General features: G+C 42.4%; 1 protein-coding gene across 4 annotated transcripts in view; it reads right to left on the reverse strand.

Annotated features, from left to right (window-relative positions):
* Positions 1 to 19,859, reverse strand: part of tafa5l (TAFA chemokine like family member 5, like) — a 423,503-nt gene that overhangs the window by 238,814 nt on the left and 164,830 nt on the right. For all 4 annotated transcript variants that reach the window (XR_004561192.1, XM_034171994.1, XM_034171993.1 and 1 more), the window contains exon 2: positions 1,130 to 1,279. Coding sequence is in view for 3 of the 4 variants with exons in the window: in XM_034171994.1 (XP_034027885.1) it covers positions 1,130 to 1,279 (150 nt within the window). In the remaining variant the exon portion in view is untranslated. The remainder of the gene's footprint in view (positions 1 to 1,129; positions 1,280 to 19,859) is intronic.

Below are 19,859 nucleotides of genomic sequence, written 5' to 3' on the forward strand. Positions count from 1 at the left end.
TCTGTTTCAGCTTTTCTACTTTCTCTCGCACTTTTACACTGTGTTTTGGAGGCTTCCAGTCCTGCAAAAACTTTTCTCTCTGCACTGTTTTGTGGTGTGTTTTAATTACTTGAGTATGCAGGTCAGGTGTTGTAGATTCTGTATTTTCTTCCTTGAGGATTTGTATCCTCACTGGACCTGCTCTTCAATCCCTCTGTTGCCTTTTCTTTTCATTGCGGTTATTCTGCGTATTTTCACTTTTGCACATGCCACTTGTCCTGCTGTCGCCTATCCATGCATGTGTTTGAACAATCAACACGAAACGCCTCGCCGGGCAGTACTTCAGGCACTGCAAACTCACTTTTCAGAGCATTCCTGACTGCAAGTTCCTGCACAGTAATTTTTGCAGAGTAAAATTTACTCTGCTGGGATAACATTTGGTCCCAGTCCAAATAGAGTTAAACATGCTCTATCACAGTGCTAAATTAAGTCTATCACAGTGTAAAACCAACTCTTATTGGAGTAGAAACACTTGATTTGACAAGACTGTAGAGCTGGTTTCACTCTATAATAGTGTATTTTACTCTATTTAGACGGGGAACAAATGTTATCCTGGCAGAGTATATTTTACTCAGCAAAATTTACTGTGTGCACTTAATTTCTGCTCCCTAATTTCTCCTCACCACCCCCACCCCCCACCCCACATCCAGATTTTGGGGTAATGGGGCAAATCAGAAACAAATGGTGTACATGCTGCTAAAACTGAAGTCTCTGGAGCACATTCCAAGCACAGATCTAAGTAATCAGAATCAAACAAATTAAAAAGTGCATGTGAACAGCTTCATTCTCCTTAATTAAGCATTTCTCTACAGATGTCTCATTTCTCATTACATCAGAAAAACAGTATGAGTCAAGCATTTGGAAAAAACAAATCCCACGTTTCACATTAAACAGAAATGTTACTTCAAACACAAGATACCCTCTTACACTTTTTTTGGGCTTAGACTCTCGGTGCTTTGCTCAAAGGGAATACAGAGAAAAACATTTTTTCTGGCCTCCTCACTGCATCTACTCCCTGCACTGTCTGACGTGTTTTGTGATTACAGCGCTTCTCAGTGTTAGAGATTCGCCATGAGGTCACTGAACTCACCGTCTACACAGGCCGGCCGCGTCCTGGTGGTCCCGGCAATCTGACCTCTGCGGCAGGCACAACGAGCTGTCTGTCTGGCGATGGTCCGTCTGGGGACACTGCTATCTCTGTTGAGCATCACAATCTCACAGGTTCCCACCACCAACTGGCCTGTCAACACAACAGTGAGGAACAAGTGCATGACATTAGCATTATGAGAGAGGAATGAAAATACTGCAGATTAAGAGAAGGAACTGCTGTTGGGAAAAAAAATTATTTCAGGTTTAGAGGTAAATCTTTTTTCAGTACAGTGTTATAGACCAATATTTGTAAATACTCTGAAAGCTGAGATTCCTCTGAACATTTTGATATGCAGCACATGGGCATTTTAGCTCTAACCATTTGAAAAATGCAAAGTGACAGACAACAATGTACTCAGAAAAAGAAATTATTTTCGTTCTGGACATTTAGTTTTTAATGAGCTACTATTTTCTTCATATATACATGATTTTTGCAAGCCAAAGACTTTGGTAAACCCATTTCTAGCACCAAAACAGTTCACATGAATAAAGGTGTGTTTTCAATAGATCTGAAGAATTTTCTAAGAAAGCATTTCATTTCCTTGAGACAGTGGTCTAGACAATTATGTGATACATATTCTGAAAGCTGAGATTGTTCTCAGGATTTTGATATGCAACACATGGGCATTATACCAAAAAGTATAGTTTTTAAAAGGGAATTATTGAAAATATGGAAAAATCCCAAGTCTAGTTACACCATCCAGTGTGTGCAGCAGATTAATCTGTAATACTGAATGGTGTCTATGGCAATAAGCAGTCTGTGTAACACTGAGTGGTGTGGATAACACTGAGTGAGTTGGGTAATGCTGAGTAATCTATGTTACAATGAGCAGTGTGTACAGCACTGAGTTGTGCACATCTATGGACTAAACAGTCTGCATAATACTGAGCACGATGTATGAAACTGAGAATTTGTGTAACACTGAGCAGTCTGTGTCTACTGAGTGGTGCGTTTGTGACACCACTGATTGGCCTGTGTAACACTTGAGCAGTGTGAGTAACACTGAGTAGTGTGTGTGCACCACTGAGTAGCGTGAGTAACATTTTGTAGCCCTGTGTTAACACTGAGTAATGTGAGTAACATTTTGTTGCCTGTGTAATACTGAGTAAGGTGAGTAACATTTTGTTGCCTGTGTAACACTGAGCAGTGTGAGTAACATTTTGTAGCCTGTGTAACACCGAGTAATGTAACATTTTGTAGCCTGTGTAACACTGAGCAATGTGAGTAACATTTTGTAGCCTGTGTAACACTGAGTTATGTATCAAGTATCAAATACTTTGTTGTGCAGCCAGCAGTAGAAACACATTCGGACATACGAGGGCTGTCCATAAAGTATAGGTCCTTTTTATTTTTTTCAAAACTATATGGATTTCATTCATATGTTTTTACGTCAGACATGCATGAACCCTCGTGCGCATGCGTGAGTTTTTCCACGCCTGTCGGTGACGTCATTCGCCTGTGAGCACTCCTTGTGGGAGGAGTCGTCCAGCCCCTCGTCGGAATTCCTTTGTCTGAGAAGTTGCTGAGAGACTGGCGCTTTGTTTGATCAAAATTTTCAGTTTCAGAAGAAGTCGGTTTCAGCATTTTATCCGGATATTCCACTGTTAAAGGAGATTTTTTTAATGAAAGACGTGCGGACGGGTCCGCGCGTCGGGACGCAGCCGGCGCGGAGTGGCGGCACAGGAAAAACACCTCCGTGTTGATAACCATTTGTAAAATCCAGGCGGCTTTGATGGCTTTCAGTGGAGTGAGTATATGAGAATTGTTTAACAGCTGGACATGTTCCAACTTGTCCTTAAGGCTTCCAACAGAGGTGTTTTTCCTGTGGCGGAGCGTCGCGGCGGCTGCGAGCGGACGCGCGTCTTTCATTAAAAAAAATCTCCTTTAACAGTGGAATATCCGGATAAATGCTGAAACCGACTTCTTCTGAAACTTCTGTTCTCTCATGACGTCCTGGATCAATAGAGCCTGAAATGTGGAGGTTTTCAGCTTGAAACAGGCTGATGACGCCGCATGAGAGCGCTGCGCGACGTCTCGCACTGTGGGAAGTCCTTTAAAGCGACAGTGTCACCTCAAAATCTCTCATCAGCCGTTAAAATTTCACTGAAACCAGCTTAATTTTTCAAACCGTGTCCACTTCGATGTGTCTCACAGGTTTAGAAAAAATTTTGATCAAACAAAGTGCCAGTCTCTCAGCAACTTCTCAGACAAAGGAATTCCGACGAGGGGCTGGACGACTCCTCCCACAAGGAGTGCTCACAGGCGAATGACGTCACCGACAGGCGTGGAAAAACTCACGCATGCGCACGAGGGTTCAAGCATGTCTGACGTAAAAACATATGAATGAAATCCATATAGTTTTTGAAAAAAATAAAAAGGACCTATACTTTATGGACAGCCCTCGTATATAAACATAACATGATCTTAAATATGGAATTAAAAACTCACCATGAAAACTCACCACACAGTAAACATAATAACTCAATAATAAGAAAACCTAGTTAAAAACCACTCATGTGATAGTATTTAAAAATCTAATAACAATGGGAATAAGAGTTCTTGTACCTACTGGTGAGTACCATTTTGTAGCCTGTGAAACACTGAGTAACGTGAGTAAGATTATGTAGCCTGTGAAACACTGAGTGATGTAACATTTTGTAGCCTGTGAAACACTGAGTAATGTGAGTAACATTTCGTTGCCTGTGAAACACTGAGTAATGTGAGTAACATTTCGTAGTCTGTGAAACACTGAGTAATGTGAGTAACATTTCGTTGCCTGTGAAACAGAGTAATGTGAGTAACATTTCGTTGCCTGTGAAACAGTGAGTAATGTGAGTAACATTTCGTAGTCTGTGAAACACTGAGTAATGTGAGTAACATTTCGCAGTCTGTGAAACAGAGTAATGTGAGTAACATTTCGTAGCCTGTGAAACAGTGAGTAATGTGAGTAACATTTCGTAGCTTAGGTGACACTGAGTAATGTGAGTAACATTTCGTAGCTTAGGTGACACTGAGTAATGTGAGTAACATTTCGTAGCCTAGGTGACACTGAGTGATGTAACATTTCGTAGCCTAGGTGACACTGAGTGATGTAACATTTCGTAGCCTGTGAAACACTGAGTGATGTAACATTTTGTAGCCTGTGTAACAGTGAGCTATGGATCAAGTAGACTTTATTAGCCCCCAGAGGCAATTTGTTGTGCAGCCAGCAGTAGAACACATTCAGACATATATAACATAACATGATGTTAAATATGGCATTAAAACCTCACCATGAAAACTCACCACACAGTAAACATCCATTCATCCATCCATTTTCTTCCGCTTTATCCGGAGTCGGCCGCCCAGACCTCCCGATCCACACACAGCTCCTCCGGGGGAACCCCAAGGCGTTCCCAAGCCAGCCGAGAGATGTAGTCCCTCCAGCATGTCCTGGGTCTTCCCCGGGGCCTCCTCCCAGTGGGACGTGCCCGGAACACCTCTCCAGCGAGGCGTCCAGGGGGCATCCGGAAAAGATGCCCGAGCCACCTCAACTGACTCCTTTCGATGTGGAGGAGCAGCGGCTCGACTCTGAGCTCCTCCCGAGTGACTGAGCTCCTCACCCTATCTCTAAGGGAGCGCCCAGCCACCCTGCGGAGGAAACTCATCTCAGCCGCTTGTACTCGCGATCTCGTTCTTTCGGTCATGAGTCAAATCTCATGACCATAGGTGAGGATCGGAACGTAGATCGATCGGTAAATTGAGAGCTTTGCCCACCTACTCAGCTCTCTCTTCACCACGACGGTCCGATACAGCGACCGCACCACTGCAGATGCTGCACCGATCCGTAAATCGATCTCACGCTCCATCCATCCCTCACTCGTGAACAAGACCCCGAGATACTTAAACTCCTCCACTTGAGGCAAGGACACTCCACCGACCTGAAGAGGGCAAAGCACCTTTTTCTGGTCGAGAACCATGGCCTCGGATTTGGAGGTGCTGATCTTCATCCCGGACGCTTCACACTCGGCTAAAAACCGCCCCAGTGCACACTGAAGGTCCTGATTTGACGAAGCCAACAGAACCACATCGTCCGCAAACCGCAGAGACGAGATTCTGTGGTTCCCAAACCAGACCCCTCTACACCCTGGCTGCGCCTAGAAATTCTGTCCATAAAAATAATGAACAGAACCGGTGACAAAGGGCAGCCCTGGCGGAGGCCAACGTGCACTGGAAACAGGTTTGACTTACTACCGGCAATGCCAACCAAGCTCCTGCTGCGGTTGTACAGGGACCGGATAGCCCTTAGCAAAGGACCCCGGACCCCGTACTCCCGGAGCACTCCCCACAGGGTGCGCCGAGGGACCCGGTCGAATGCCTTCTCCAGATCCACCAAACACATGTGGACTAGTTGGGCAAACTCCCATGAACCCTCGAGCACCCGATGGAGTGTGTAGAGCTGGTCCAGTGTGCCGCGACCAGGACGAAAACCACACTGCTCCTCCTGAATCCGAGGTTCCGAGGAATTCTCCTCTCCAGTACTCGGGAATAAACCTTACCGGGGAAGCTGAGGAGTGTGATCCCCCTATAGTTGGAACACACTCTCAGGTCCCCCTTCTTAAACAGAGGGACCACCACCCCGGTCTGCCAATCCAGAGGCACTGTCCCCGATCACCACGCGATGTTGCAGAGGTGTGTCAGCCAAGACAGCCCCACAACATCCAGAGACTTAAGGTACTCAGGACGGATTTCATCCACCCCAGGAGCCTTGCCACTGAGGAGCTTTCTAACCACCTCGGTGACTTCGGCCTGGGTAATGGATGAGTCCGCCTCCGAGTCCCCAGTCTCTGCTTCCTCTTCGGAAGACGTGATGATGGGATTGCGGAGATCCTCAAAGTACTCCTTCCACCGCCCAACATCCCCAGTCAGGGTCAACAGCTCTCCACCAGCACTGGACGGTTTGCCAGAATCTCTTCGAGGCCGACCGATAGTCCTCCTCCATAGCCTCCCCAAACTCCTCCCAGACCCGAGTTTTTGCCTCTGCGACTGCACGGGCTGCGGCACGCTTGGCCTGCCGGTACCTGTCAGCTGCCTCTGGGGTCCCACCTACCAACAAAGATAAGTAGGACTCCTTCTTCAGCTTGATGGCATCCCTTACATCCGGTGTCCACCACCGGGTTCGGGGATTGCCGCCGTGACAGGCACCAGAGACCTTGCGACCACAGCTACGAGCAGCTGCATTGACAATGGAGGTGGAGAACATGGTCCACTCAGACTCCATGTCTCCAACCTCCCCCGGGATCTGGGAGAAGCTCTCCCGGAGGTGGGAGTTGAAGACCTCACTGACAGAGGGTTCCGCCAGTTGTTCCCAGCAGACCCTCATGATATGTTTGGGCCTGCCAGGTCTTACCGGCTTCCTACCCTCCCAGCGGATCCAACTCACCACCAGGTGGTGATCAGTCGACAGCTCTGCCCCTCTCTTCACTCGAGTGTCCGAGACACGTGGCCGAAGGTCAGATGATACGACTACAAAGTCCTGGTGCCACGTGCACTTATGGACACCCTTGTGCTCGAACATGGTGTTCGTGATGGACAAACTGTGACTAGCACAGAAGTCCAACAACTGAACACCACTCAGGTTCAGATCAGGGAGGCTGTGCTTCCTGATCACCCCCCTCCAGGTCTCACTGTCGCCGCCCACGTGGGCGTTGAAATCCCCCAGGAGAACAATGGAGTCCCCAGTCAGAACGCTATCTAGTACCCCTCCCAGGGACTCCAGGAAGGTCGGGTACTCTGCACTGCTGCTCGGCCCGTAGGCCAAGACAACGGTGAGAGACCTGTCCAGGACCCGAAGGCACTCACGGTATCTGTGTACAAGCTGGCTATAATGTTCAGCAATGTGTTGGGGATCCCATAAATTCTCAGTGTGTCTCAAAGAGCAGACCAACTGAATTGAACACTTTATGAAAATCAACATAGGCTATAGGTTCAATGAGCACTCACAGAACTAGATTTCAGTTGATGATTAGCTTTTTGGGCATTAAACCACACTTCCAGTCACCGAGCAGTGTGCTGAACCTTAATAAATCCAGTCTGTCATGGGCCCATGCTGTCATATGCCTGCTGTTGCGTGTCACGTCCTGACTTGTTGATTGTTCCTAACCCAGAAGCTGTGTGCCCAGGCTCTTTTGATTGGCACTCAGAACAACTAAGTGGTTTCACCCCACTTTCCTCACCTTGGTGCAGGAGTGACTGGCCTGATGCATCACCTGTCACTGAGGCTCCCCATGCATTCACACCCCGGTTCTTTTCTTTTCTTTTCTTTTCAACTCTACTCATCTCAGTACTCTGGTGTCTGTGGCATTTAGCTTCAGCCTTTTTCCTTTAAGTTTTTATCCATCTCTCCCTGGTTCAGTACAGAGTGTGGTGTAATTTTTATCAGAGATCAGCGATAAGCTAATAAAGAAGCATTTTATGTTAACCTGCTGATGCTATAAGATGATTAAGTTGTGTATTAATGATTATATTGTACAACCCCAAGTCCCAAAGTTGGGACATTGTGTAAAATGTAAATAAAAACAGAATACAATGATTTGCAAATCCTCTTCATCCTATATTCATTTGAATACACCACAAAGACAAGATATTTAATGTTCAAACTGATAAACTTTGTTTTAGTGCAAATATTTGGTATACAGACGTAAGGTGGAAAACTGGTCTGATGAGTCCACATTTCAAATTGTTTTTGTAAATCATGGACAAAAGAGGAAAAAGACAATCCAGATGAAGCCAGCATGTGCAATGGTATGGAGGTGTGTTACTGCCCATGGCATGGGCAATTAAATATAGGATTTGCAAATAGGATAGAGGATTTGCAAATCATTGTATTCTGTTTTTATTTACATTTTACACAATGTCCCAACTTCATTGGAATTGGGGTTGTACTAGATATGTGGTAGAATACATATATAATCTGTGCAGAAGGTTACATAATCACACATACTTACATATTTTCTGCACAAACACTTTCTATATTCAAATGAGGTTTGTTACAGTACTTAGTAAACATAGACATGTTATTTTCATGTAATGCATGCAAAAAATACAACATTAAATTCTGGAAGAAAATGAATATTGAATTAAACACTGGATTAACAAGAAGGGTAAATATCCATGATTCAGGGCCTGTTGAATCAGAGAGAGAGAGAGAGGCCCAGATCTGGTAAATTTCCATATCACCTGCATGTTGACCGAGAGTGACCCCACTGACTGGGTAGATTCCAAGAAAATAAATAAACTGCTGTTTTCATACTACAAGATTTTCTTTGACTCTCTGGTTATTTTTTCCAAGGTGAAGTTCTGAATGACTCATTGTAGCTGCAAAACTCAGTTTCTCTGGAAACATTTTCTGCAACAAGAACTACCTCATGCACCCATTTTTTGTTTTTTTGTTTTTTGAACAGTACAAATGAAGGTGAAATTAATGTCTGTCCTTTGCTGCAGCATAGTAAGGTTCCACCAGTAAATTAAAAAAGAAATACGCTGTGAACATATCTAGATAACTGACTTCCCAGTTGTGAACAAAATGTTAAAATACTGTTTTTCCTCCATGTCACCTTTATTCAGTTAAGTGGAGATTATAATGTAAATTTCCCATAAACACTAAGGCTTTGTCCACACGGAAACGGAACTTTCCCTATATGAACTTATTCTTTGTCATTTTCAAAAGTGTGGTGTAAACAAGACACCATTTTAAGAAATATATCTGTCCACACGAAACCAAGTGAAACTGCCTGAAAACACTGTAGTACATATGTGAGGCCATGTATGGCGCTGTAACACTTCCACAAAAAATGGACTGCATTTATATATAAATGGACTGCATTTATATAGTGCTTTCCCATCTGTATCAGATGTTCAAAGCACTTTACAAATAATGTCTCACATTCACCCAGATGTGAGGGTGCTGTCATACAAGGTACTCACTACACACCGGGAGCAATTAGGGGATTAAGGACCTTGCCCAAGGGCCCTTAGTGATTTTCCTGTTAGGCTGGGATTTGAACCAAGGGTCCTCTGGTCTCAACCCCAACGCTTTAAAAATGGAGAAGACGACATGGAGTATGTGCATAGCTGGTGTAACAGCTAATCGATGTCATAGCAGCACACGGAGCAAATATAAAGTCATTTAACCTGACCTGTTGTGTCCTTTTCAGTTGGATTCATCATCACAGCCTGCCAAAAGCTGTTATCCATATAAGATGCCATTGTTTTGGATGACAACATCTGGAAATACTTGTATTCTTCACTCACTCACTCACTCACTCATCTTCAACCGCTTATCCGAGATCGGGTCACAGGGGCAACAGCACTAGCAGGGGACCCCAAACTTCCCTTTCCTTTTACTCCTTAAACTTTTATTCCTTATCGTGAAAATTGCTTGTGAATAAGCAGCTTTTAATAGAAGTTCTTTCGTGTTTGTCTGCTCTGTGTCAGTTTCTCAGCATGAGCCGGAGGAACCAAGCACTTTTTCCCGCCACCAACAAGAACAAAAACAGCTTATTCTAAATGCTGAAAGTCTTTTCTGTAATAATTTTATTAGTGTCATAGCACTGCAAATATTAACATATGTTATGCAAATATTAAATATCAGCATTCACCACAGCCATCCTTAGTCTCTTCAGCATTCTGCCAGCAACAAAAACATATATTAATGATCCACAAAAAAAAAGTTAAATTAAATTGCACTGTTAACAACAACAACATGTCATTTATTATGAGCGGCTGAGGTTACAAAGGTAGGGCTATGACATCATCATTTCTGAAAAGTTGCCTATTGCTTGTCCACATGAAAACTCAAATCCGGTATTTCAGATTTATGTACTCTGGGACCTGTTTTCAAAAGGTAGGAGTTTCAGGCTCTGTATTAAGGTTCCATTTTTAGAAAAGAACCTTGCCCAAGACACTTTCTGTTAAAAGCAGACATCAGACTGATTCCTATGCATTTTGACCTGCTGAGTTAAAAAATAGCTATTGGTACTCTGCATCTTTAGCCCTTTACCCTTTAATTTGCATAAAGCAAAATGACCACCAATTACATCAAAATGTCAACAATTTTGGTTGTATATGTGCTATAAAAGCCAACTAAACATCATTTTCTATGTATTTTGGCCTGCTGAGTTCAAATATTCCTGTTGGCAAGCTGTATCTTTACCCTTCGCCCCGAATTTTTGAATAAAACAAAATGGCCACCTGGTTCATCAAATTTGTCAGACATGTGGTGCTATTTGCTTTGGATGAGAAAATACAACTTATATTTCTATGTAATTTGACCTGCTGAACTTAAATATTGTTGTTGAGAAGCTGTATCCCTACTCCTTCACCCATTAATTAGCAAAGAAATAATTATTATTTAGTGACTGACTGGTATTGTTACTGGTAAAAAAGTAAGAGTCTTGTCAGCCTTCTCCTCTTGGCAAAATATGCAAAGGGCCCATCTGAAAGTACTGGAGGCACTTCCGAGTCTTGCAGCTGGACCAGTGGAGGGACCTGCAATGGGTTTCTTGGTGTCTTGAGACACTGACCTTTTCTCTAGTCTCCTAATATTTGTTTTGTTGGTGAAGCAACTGTAAGAGGATCTATGCCATTTTAACTCAATATTCTCTCAGTTGTGAGTTTTTCTCCATATCTTTTAGCTTGTGACAGACTCTTGCACTATCCTGCAATGTAGCCCGTCCTTTGTCACTACCCTATCCTGACAAATGATGCAGACATCACTATCCATTGAAGAATCTCATTTCATGCTGCCTAAGGCCTCACTTTTTCAATCCAAGACAACAGAGATTGCTACCTAAATTAGTACTGAGAACAGTCAAAACGTTTTGATCACCACTGAAGTATGCAACAAGAGAAAGTGCTAACAAGAGAAAGTCACTCCACAACTGAAGTGATGAACGCAACTAAACCTAAATGCTAGAGAACACAGAGATTCAATTATATTATCTTAATATGTAACACTTTCAAGATTATATGCAAATCAATCTAGTGACAAGGGAGACTGGCAACCTAACACAGTGTATATAAAGAGAATCAGCAGTAAGACTGGCAAATACATGCATTTGTAGGCCTAATTGTGCAGCAGAGGCATGGGGGAAAATTGGTTTTGTTATCAATTTCTTTTGTAGAACAAGCTTCTACAAAACAGCAGGTGGCCATGTTGTTTCATGCATATTAGGGATGAAGAAGTGAAGATATAGCTTGAAAAATAAGAAACTACGAACTTAGCAGTTCAAATAACACAAAGATAAGTTTTCAATACCTTTCATGAGCAAAAACAAGCAAACTTTGGGAAAACGTGGAAACCGGGTGGCCATTTTGTTTTATGCAAATTAGGCAGTGAAGGAGTAAAGATACAGCATGCTAACAACAATATTTGAATTCTGCAGGTCAAAATACATAAGAATAGAATTTGTATTTGTTTCTAATGCAAATACAAGGAAACTTGTGGGAAATTTGACAAAATGGGCGACCATTTTGTTTTATGCAAATTAGAAGGTGAAAGAGTAAAGATACAGCATACCAACAGCAATTTTTTTTTAACTCAGCAGGTCAAAATACATAAGAATCAGCCTGTTGTCTGCTTTTAACAGAAAATGCCTTGGGTAGTCTACTTATTGGAAAATAATACCTAACTATCTGAAAATGCTGGCTCCTTATGGTCTACAAAACTTTTCCGATATGCCTAAACCCATCTCCATGTAGACAGGGCCTACAACCCCAGTTCCAATGAACTTGGGACGGTGTGTAAAATGTAAATAAAAACAGAATACAATGATTTGCAACATCTCTTCAACCTATACTCAACAAAAATATAAACGCAACACTTTTGGTTTTGCTCCCATTTTGTATGAGATGAACTCAAAGATCTAAAACTTTTTCCACATACACAATATCACCATTTCCCTCAAATATTGTTCACAAACCAGTCTAAATCTGATAGTGAGCACTTCTCCTTTGCTGAGATAATCCATCCCACCTCACAGGTGTGCCATATCAGGATGCTGATTAGACACCATGATAGTGCACAGGTGTGCCTTAGACTGCCCACAATAAAAGGCCACTCTGAAAGGTGCAGTTTGTTTTATTGGGGGGGGGGGGGATACCAGTCAGTATCTGGTGTGACCACCATTTGCCTCATGCAGTGCAACACATCTCCTTCACATCATCCGTGAAGAGAAGACCTCTCCAACGTGCCAAACGCCAGTGAATGTGAGCATTTGCCCACTCAAGTCGGTTACGACGACGAACTGGAGTCAGGTCGAGACCCCGATGAGGACAACGAGCATGCAGATGAGCTTCCCTGAGACGGTTTCTGACAGTTTGTGCAAAATTTCTTTGGTTATGCAAACCGATTGTTTCAGCAGCTGTCCGAGTGGCTGGTCTCAGACGATCTTGGAGGTGAACATGCTGGATGTGGAGGTCCTGGGCTGGTGTGGTTACACGTGGTCTGCGGTTGTGAGGCTGGTTGGATATACTGCCAAATTCTCTGAAACGACTTTGGAGACGGCTTATGGTAGAGACATGAACATTCAATACACGAGCAACAGCTCTGGTTGACATTCCTGCTGTCAGCATGCCAACTGCACGCTCCCTCAAATCTTGCGACATCTGTGGCATTGTGCTGTGTGATAAAACTGCACCTTTCAGAGTGGCCTTTTATTGTGGGCAGTCTAAGGCACACCTGTGCACTAATCATGGTGTCTAATCAGCATCCTGATATGGCACACCTGTGAGGTGGGATGGATTATCTCAGCAAAGGAGAAGTGCTCACTATCACAGATTTAGACTGGTTTGTGAACAATATTTGAGAGAAATGGTGATATTGTGTATGTGGAAAAAGCTTTAGATCTTTGAGTTCATCTCATACAAAATGGGAGCAAAACCAAAAGTGTTGCGTTTATATTTTTGTTGAGTATATATACCTATAAGATATTTAATGTTCAAACTGATAGACTTTGTTTTTGCTCATTTTGAAATGGATGCCTGCAACACATTTCAAAAAAGTTGGGACAGGGCAACAAAAGACTGGGAAAGCTGATGAATGCTCAAAGAACACTTAATAATAAACATGTGAGTGGAGCATCCCCAAAAGGCTCAGCCATTCACAAGCAAAGATGGGGTGAGGATAACCACTTTGTGAACAATTGTGTGGAAAAAATAGTCCAACAGCTTAAAAACAATGTTTCTCAATGTTCAGTTGCAAGGAATTTAGGGATTCCATCATCTACAGTCCATAATATAATCAGAAGATTCAGAGAATCTGGAGAACTTGCTACACGTAAGTGGCAAGGCTGAAAACCAACACTGAATGCCCGTGACCTTTGATCCCTCAGGCAGCACTGCATTAAAAACCAACATCATTGTGTAAAGGATCTTACCGTGTGGGCTCAGGAACACTTCAGAAAAGCATTGTCAGTTAACACAGTTTGTTGCTACATCTACAAGTGCAAGTTAAAACTCTATCATGCAAAGTAAAAAGCATACATCAACAACATCCAGAAACGCCACCCCCTTCTCCTGGCCCGAGCTCATTTGAAATGGACAGACACAAAGTGAAAAAGTGTGCTGTGGTCTGATGAGTCCACATTTCAAATTGTTTTTGGAAATCATGGACGTTGTGTCCTCTGGACAAAAGAGGAAAATGACCATCCAGATTGTTACCAGAGCAAAGTTCAAAAGCCAGCATCTGTGATGGTATGGGGGTGTGTTAGTGCCCATGGCATGGGAAACTTACACATCTGTGATGGCACAATCAATGTTGAAAGGTACATCCAGGTTTTGGAGCAACACATGCTGCCATCCAAGCAACGTCTTTTTCAGGGACGTCCCTGCTTATTTCAGCAAGACAATGCCAAGCCACATTCTGCACGTGTTATAGTCCATGGGCCAATTCCAAAAAGAGCCTTATTTATTGAGTTGGTTGCACCCCCCCTGCAACTTTGGTTTGATGGTACCACATTGTTCCTGGGTCTATTGGGATGACATTTTCACTTGTTGTCATTCGCACAACCCGTCAAGGCTACATGAAAACAGCTGCTTTATAATCGAGGGGTTCGTTGGCAAGGGCAAGAAGCAGGCATTCAAAATGGTTGTTTCTAATGCAGAGATGGGCAATGCCATGAAACTGGTTGGATCATCATTTGATGCTAATGATGAAAGAGTGAAAGGCTGTGAAAAATTTGTCTGTTCACTCTTTGGACAGAGTGGCAATGACACAGACTTTGTGCGCTACAAACCTTTCTGTAGCAAGAATGCACAAACCTGTCATCTTCCACCCACAAAAGATGCCCTCAAGTACCATGTGAAGCGTGCAAATTACCAGGCATGCATTTGGTGGTCATCACTTGATGCTGATGCTACGACACCAAGCCCTGATAGTCATGGTTGGGACCTCAGCAATGGCACAATATCTATACACTGGATGGATAAGCCACCTGCACCGAAGGGGCTCCTGCAGTTGGTTTCCTCCAATTGTAATACTGGGCAGTGTGTGAGTGGTCGGTGCTCATGCCGCAAGAATGCTCTACCATGTACTGATGCATGTGGTTGCAGCCAATGCACAAACATCCATAAAACAGACCAAGTGGAATCCAGTGATGATGATGAGGATGATTATGATGACTATGATGATTATGATGACAATTAGAGTGACATTAGAATAACATGCAGTATTATATGTATGAAAATGCCTGCCCGAAACATTGTACTACCACTAAGGCAAACCATGCATTTCCTATTATCTACAGCAGTTGTTAATAAATTTTGTTCAAAGCTATGTTTAGCTGGTAAAGTTGATCATGTTTATGTATTTAGTAGTATTACTTTTCAGCCAGTATGGCCAGTGTCAAAGTCATTCAGTAATAAAATTGACATGTTTTCCAGAAAATCGTTTATCTGATTATCATTAATATGGGGGTAGGGGTAAGAAAATGCTTATAACACCACTACTACTGATGCTAGGATGTCTATATTTCATATGGTATAGTAGGAATAACATAAGAATAGATCTGTGTTGTTTGTTTTAAGTTATATACAGATTGTACTTAATAATAACAACTTAAAATGAAACTTTTGAAAAACGCAAAAATATCGGTTGTTTTTTAGACAAATGGACAGTATATCAATATTTTACACCATGGATAATGAAAACCAAGGTGCTTATTCACTAAATATATAAGTTTTGTTTATGTGTATAACATTTTGAACCTTCCTGGACAACTGGTTCCAGTAGTGACATGTTTATTACATATTTCAGCTTTTTTTAGCTGCCGTTCCGACCCCTCGATTATAAAGTGGCTGTTTTCATATAGCCTTGACGGGTTGTGTGAATGACAACAATGTCATCCCAATAGACCCAGGAACAATGTGGTACCATCAAACTAAAGTTGCAGGGGGGGTGCAACCAGAGTGCACATTTCTGGAATTGGCCCACGGACTATTACAACAGCGTGGCTTCATAGTGAAAGAGTGCGAGTACTAGACTGGCCTGACTGCAGTCCAGACCTGTCCCCCATTGAAAATGTGGAGCACATTATGAAACGCAAAATATGACAATGGAGACCCCGGACTGTTGAACAAATGAAGTCATACATCATGAAAGAATGGGAAGAATTCCACCTAGAAAGCTTCAACAATTAGTGTCCTCAGTTCCCAAATGCTTATTGAGTGTTGTTAGAATGAAGGTGATGTAACACAGTGGTAAACATACCACTGTCCCAGCTTTTTTGAAACGTGCTGCAGGCATCCATTTCAAAATGAGCAAATATTTGCACAAAACAATAAAGTTGATCAGTTTGAACATTAAATATCTTGTCTTTGTGGTGTATTTAATTGAATATAGGTTGAAGAGGATTTGCAAATCATTGTATTCTGTTTTTATTTACATTTAACACAATGTCCCAACTTCATTGGACTCAGGGTTGTAAATCACCACTTACAGTTTCAATGTAGTGATGTTTTAGTTGTTTGTTTTTACCGTAGTGATGCAACGTTGAATTCTCATGAAGCATATGAGGAATTCCACTTATTGTATTGTATCAAGTTCTCAGCCAACACATCGAAATGAGAAATGTACATTAATTTAGCATTTCAACATACAGCACATGATGCAAAGGTTAGCACTTTTTCCTCAAAACAAGAAGGCCTAGGTTCAAGCCCACTATTGCTAGTGTCAAAGTTTGGACTTTGATCTCAGTTTTGAATGCTCTGTTTTAGTTGATTTTGTTTATTACTTTTCTTCTAGGGTTACTTCTCTTATTGTTTTTTTTTTTTTCTGCTTGGGTTTTTCTGTCCCTATATGTCTTGTCTGTCTCTTGGTGCTTGGGGTGGGTGTTTCTCTCTGTCTGGAGACACCCTTGTTCTGGTGCTTTCCATGCACACCTGTTTTTAATTGCAGGTCATCACCTGGGGTTATTTAAGGCTCACTGGGTGCTTTAGTTCCTCGCTAGATTGATGTGCCTTGTGCCTTCTCTCCAGCTCTGTTTCTTGTATTCCATAGTCCTGCCTGCCTCATTGTGTTCTTGACCTCCTGCCTGTTTGATAAACCACATCTAAGCCTGATAATTTTTGTACTGCTGTATTTTTTGGACTGCCTACACGTGTACCGACCTCTGCTTTTCTCCTCAGTAAAGCCTTTTAAAAACCAGAGCTGTTTGTTTGAGCCTTGCATTTGTGTCCAACCATTCCTGACCATCCAGCCTGATAGCTACAATTTCCTTGTAGATCTTGAGTTGAAGCAATCGCATCCTGTGAAAAAATTTGTGCCAAATCCAGATGTGGTTGCATACTGCCTATGCTGTAGTGTCCCTAAGTAAAAGGTAGCAAGTGAAAGAAACCCTGCATAACCTTTTCATGTGTCAGGTTTTGGACTTTTTGTAATTTGCTTGTTCTGTTTTGTTCTGTTAGATCTGGTTGTTGTTCTGCATGTGATTTCTCTTGTTGGGTTTTTCCTGTTTGGGCTTTGTCTTTCCCTGTCTCTCTTGTCTGCCTCCCTTTGTGCTTGGTGGTGGGTGGTGCACACTATTTGGGCCACACCCTATTCTGGAGCTTTCCACACACCTGTTTCCAATCTGTTGATCATCATCAGGGTGTATACAAGCTTCATTGGTTGCACTAGTTCCTCGCCAGATTAATGCGCCTTGTGCCTTCGCTTCCAGCTCTGTTCCTGTGTTTGTCTAGTCCTGCTTGCCACCTGCCTGTTTTTGACCAAGCCTTGTTGCTTGATGTTTCTGATTTGTTTGCTGACTTTGGACTGGCCTTTTTGTGTACCAGACCCTGCTGAGCCATTCAGTAAATGATCTTAGAAGCCAAGAGCTGTGTTGTTGAGTCCTGCATTTGTGTCCATACGTCTCTGACCACCAAGCCTGATATCAGGACATTTGTCAATGGTTTCCCAAATGTCCCTCACAGGGTCCCTTAAACTGTCCATAAGGATTTTGTGAAATTTTGAATGAAGGTTGTAATGACATTCTTGTAATGCCCCATTAATAACCTCATTATGGCACTCCACACTGCAATATTTGCACATCGTTTCTGCAACATAAATTTTACACTGCAGAAACATTGGTTTGTCACCTGGGACATCATTAAAATATTTTAAAACAATAGGTTGGACCAGATAACCAGGAGATAATATGCCTGTAGGATTGATACTGTTTCTAATCTCACTCCGTCACACGTTGTGAACTCATGTTCTTATAATCCAGAGTGCTGATCACAACTAAGTTGTAATTTGAAGCATACTTGCTTCAAATGTTTGATCACTTTGCTGCAGAATACCTGCAGGTACACAAAGGTAGACATGCCTCTTACTCATCAATATTCCAATGTTCACTCAATTTTCAGACTAAATCGAGTGTAACGTCTCATTTTACATTCATCCTAGGAAAAACAAAAGGACGTTTTAAAACTGAATACTCTGAGATTAGTATTGCTATTGTTTATTTATTTTAGAGGCTTAAAATGATGCAGTAATGAAACATGGATCACTGGATCATATGATGTATGTTCTGGTTGACAAATTTGCAGCTGTCAGGCACAGTGGCTCCATCAACACACCAATTTTCAAATGCCGTTAAGCTCCAGTGAGATGGAAAATGGACAGAACATCTTAAAGTGATGTGTTCTATGCTGCAGCTTTGAAACCAGGCACAGAGTGGCGCTTCAGTATGCTTCAGGCATTACAAATTGATGGATAACTTGCAGACTATGGAGCTATGGTTAAGCACTTTTCAGAATTTAAATTTTTTCAGATGTGATCTCTAAATTAATTCCCCAAGTTTTGAAAAATACAACTTACAAGGGTGTTGGTGCAAAAAATGCACTGTAGCAAGGCTGAAAAAATACATTGACTGGGCCCTATCTTGACAACTCTAGCAGATCCCAGCAATGCCTCTAGCGGAACAGATAGCTCATTGGGTTAAGTAGAGGGCTACCAATACGTAGATCTGGGATGCACCCAGCTATAAATGAGTATCGGCCTTGTCAGGGGAAGTGCCCTGCAGACCGGCGTCCTGACCAGGCAGAGTTATAGACTGTCATCCACTTCACACTTCACAGCAAATGCAAGCAGAGTCAAATTCCTTGTATGTGTTGACATACCTGGCCAATAAAGCTGATTCTGTTTCTGACTGATGACAGACATAAAAACGAGTTGCACAGAATTTGCAAATCCATTTGGTGCACGTCTCAACACACATTGTTGTTTAAGTGGTAGAAAATACAGGCAAAAGTGGGTTCTGGATGCAATGCGATTGAATTTGAGTTCATAAGGTTTGAGTATGTTGTCATGAGAACCGATTTTCAACCAATCAGAGCCACACCTTTCCATTCCTTTAACCCAGACTACACCAGGGACACAGCATTGTGGTAATATTAGATTACATTTTTGCAGTTCACAGCTTTTTTTTTTTTTTTTTTACTTTGTCATACTTTGTCACATCACATCATAGATAGTGATGTGAAATCTGCATATTAGTAATCTGTAACAGTTTTGAACATTAATATCATCAAAGTAGTTTGTTGGTTGTTGTTTCCTGAATGTATACCTTTTGTATGTGCATGTGTGTGAGAAACAACAAGAGGAGAGCAGAGAAGAGAAGAGAGTTCTCATAAAATATGATAATACACCATCATCTTAATATTACACTGCTGCAAGTAACTGATGAGATATGTGCAGGCAGAGTGTGTGTGCATTGTGAACCCACATCATAGTGTATACAGCATTGGACCTTTAAACCAGGTTTTTGCTGGTCTAAGGCAGCAATACTTTCTGGCAAGGACAATGGCCGCACCAGCTCTGCGCCCAACAGCACTGATTTTCGACCGACATGCCCACACTGAACCCAAGTGGTATCATGATTTACAGGATGCAGTTGCGAGCATAAAAAGGACAAGAACAAGTGTAAACAGCAATGATAATTGTTGCAGCTATTGGGAAGTGCAGTCTCGTTTGAGAGCGGGCGCTAAAGGGTTAAATATGATGCAGTAGGGCAGCTCAGTCTAGTTTGAACCCCTGTGTGATATTGCAGGATTTGACCACTTCCGGGGACATCTGCCATTGGGTAACAAACACAGCATCATTTCTAACTGACAAATGGTGTAGTTTTGCTTTCGGCTACAATCATGTCTTATG

This window comes from Thalassophryne amazonica, chromosome 6 (genome assembly GCF_902500255.1).
Source record: "Thalassophryne amazonica chromosome 6, fThaAma1.1, whole genome shotgun sequence".
In the NCBI taxonomy this organism is placed as follows: domain Eukaryota; kingdom Metazoa; phylum Chordata; class Actinopteri; order Batrachoidiformes; family Batrachoididae; genus Thalassophryne; species Thalassophryne amazonica.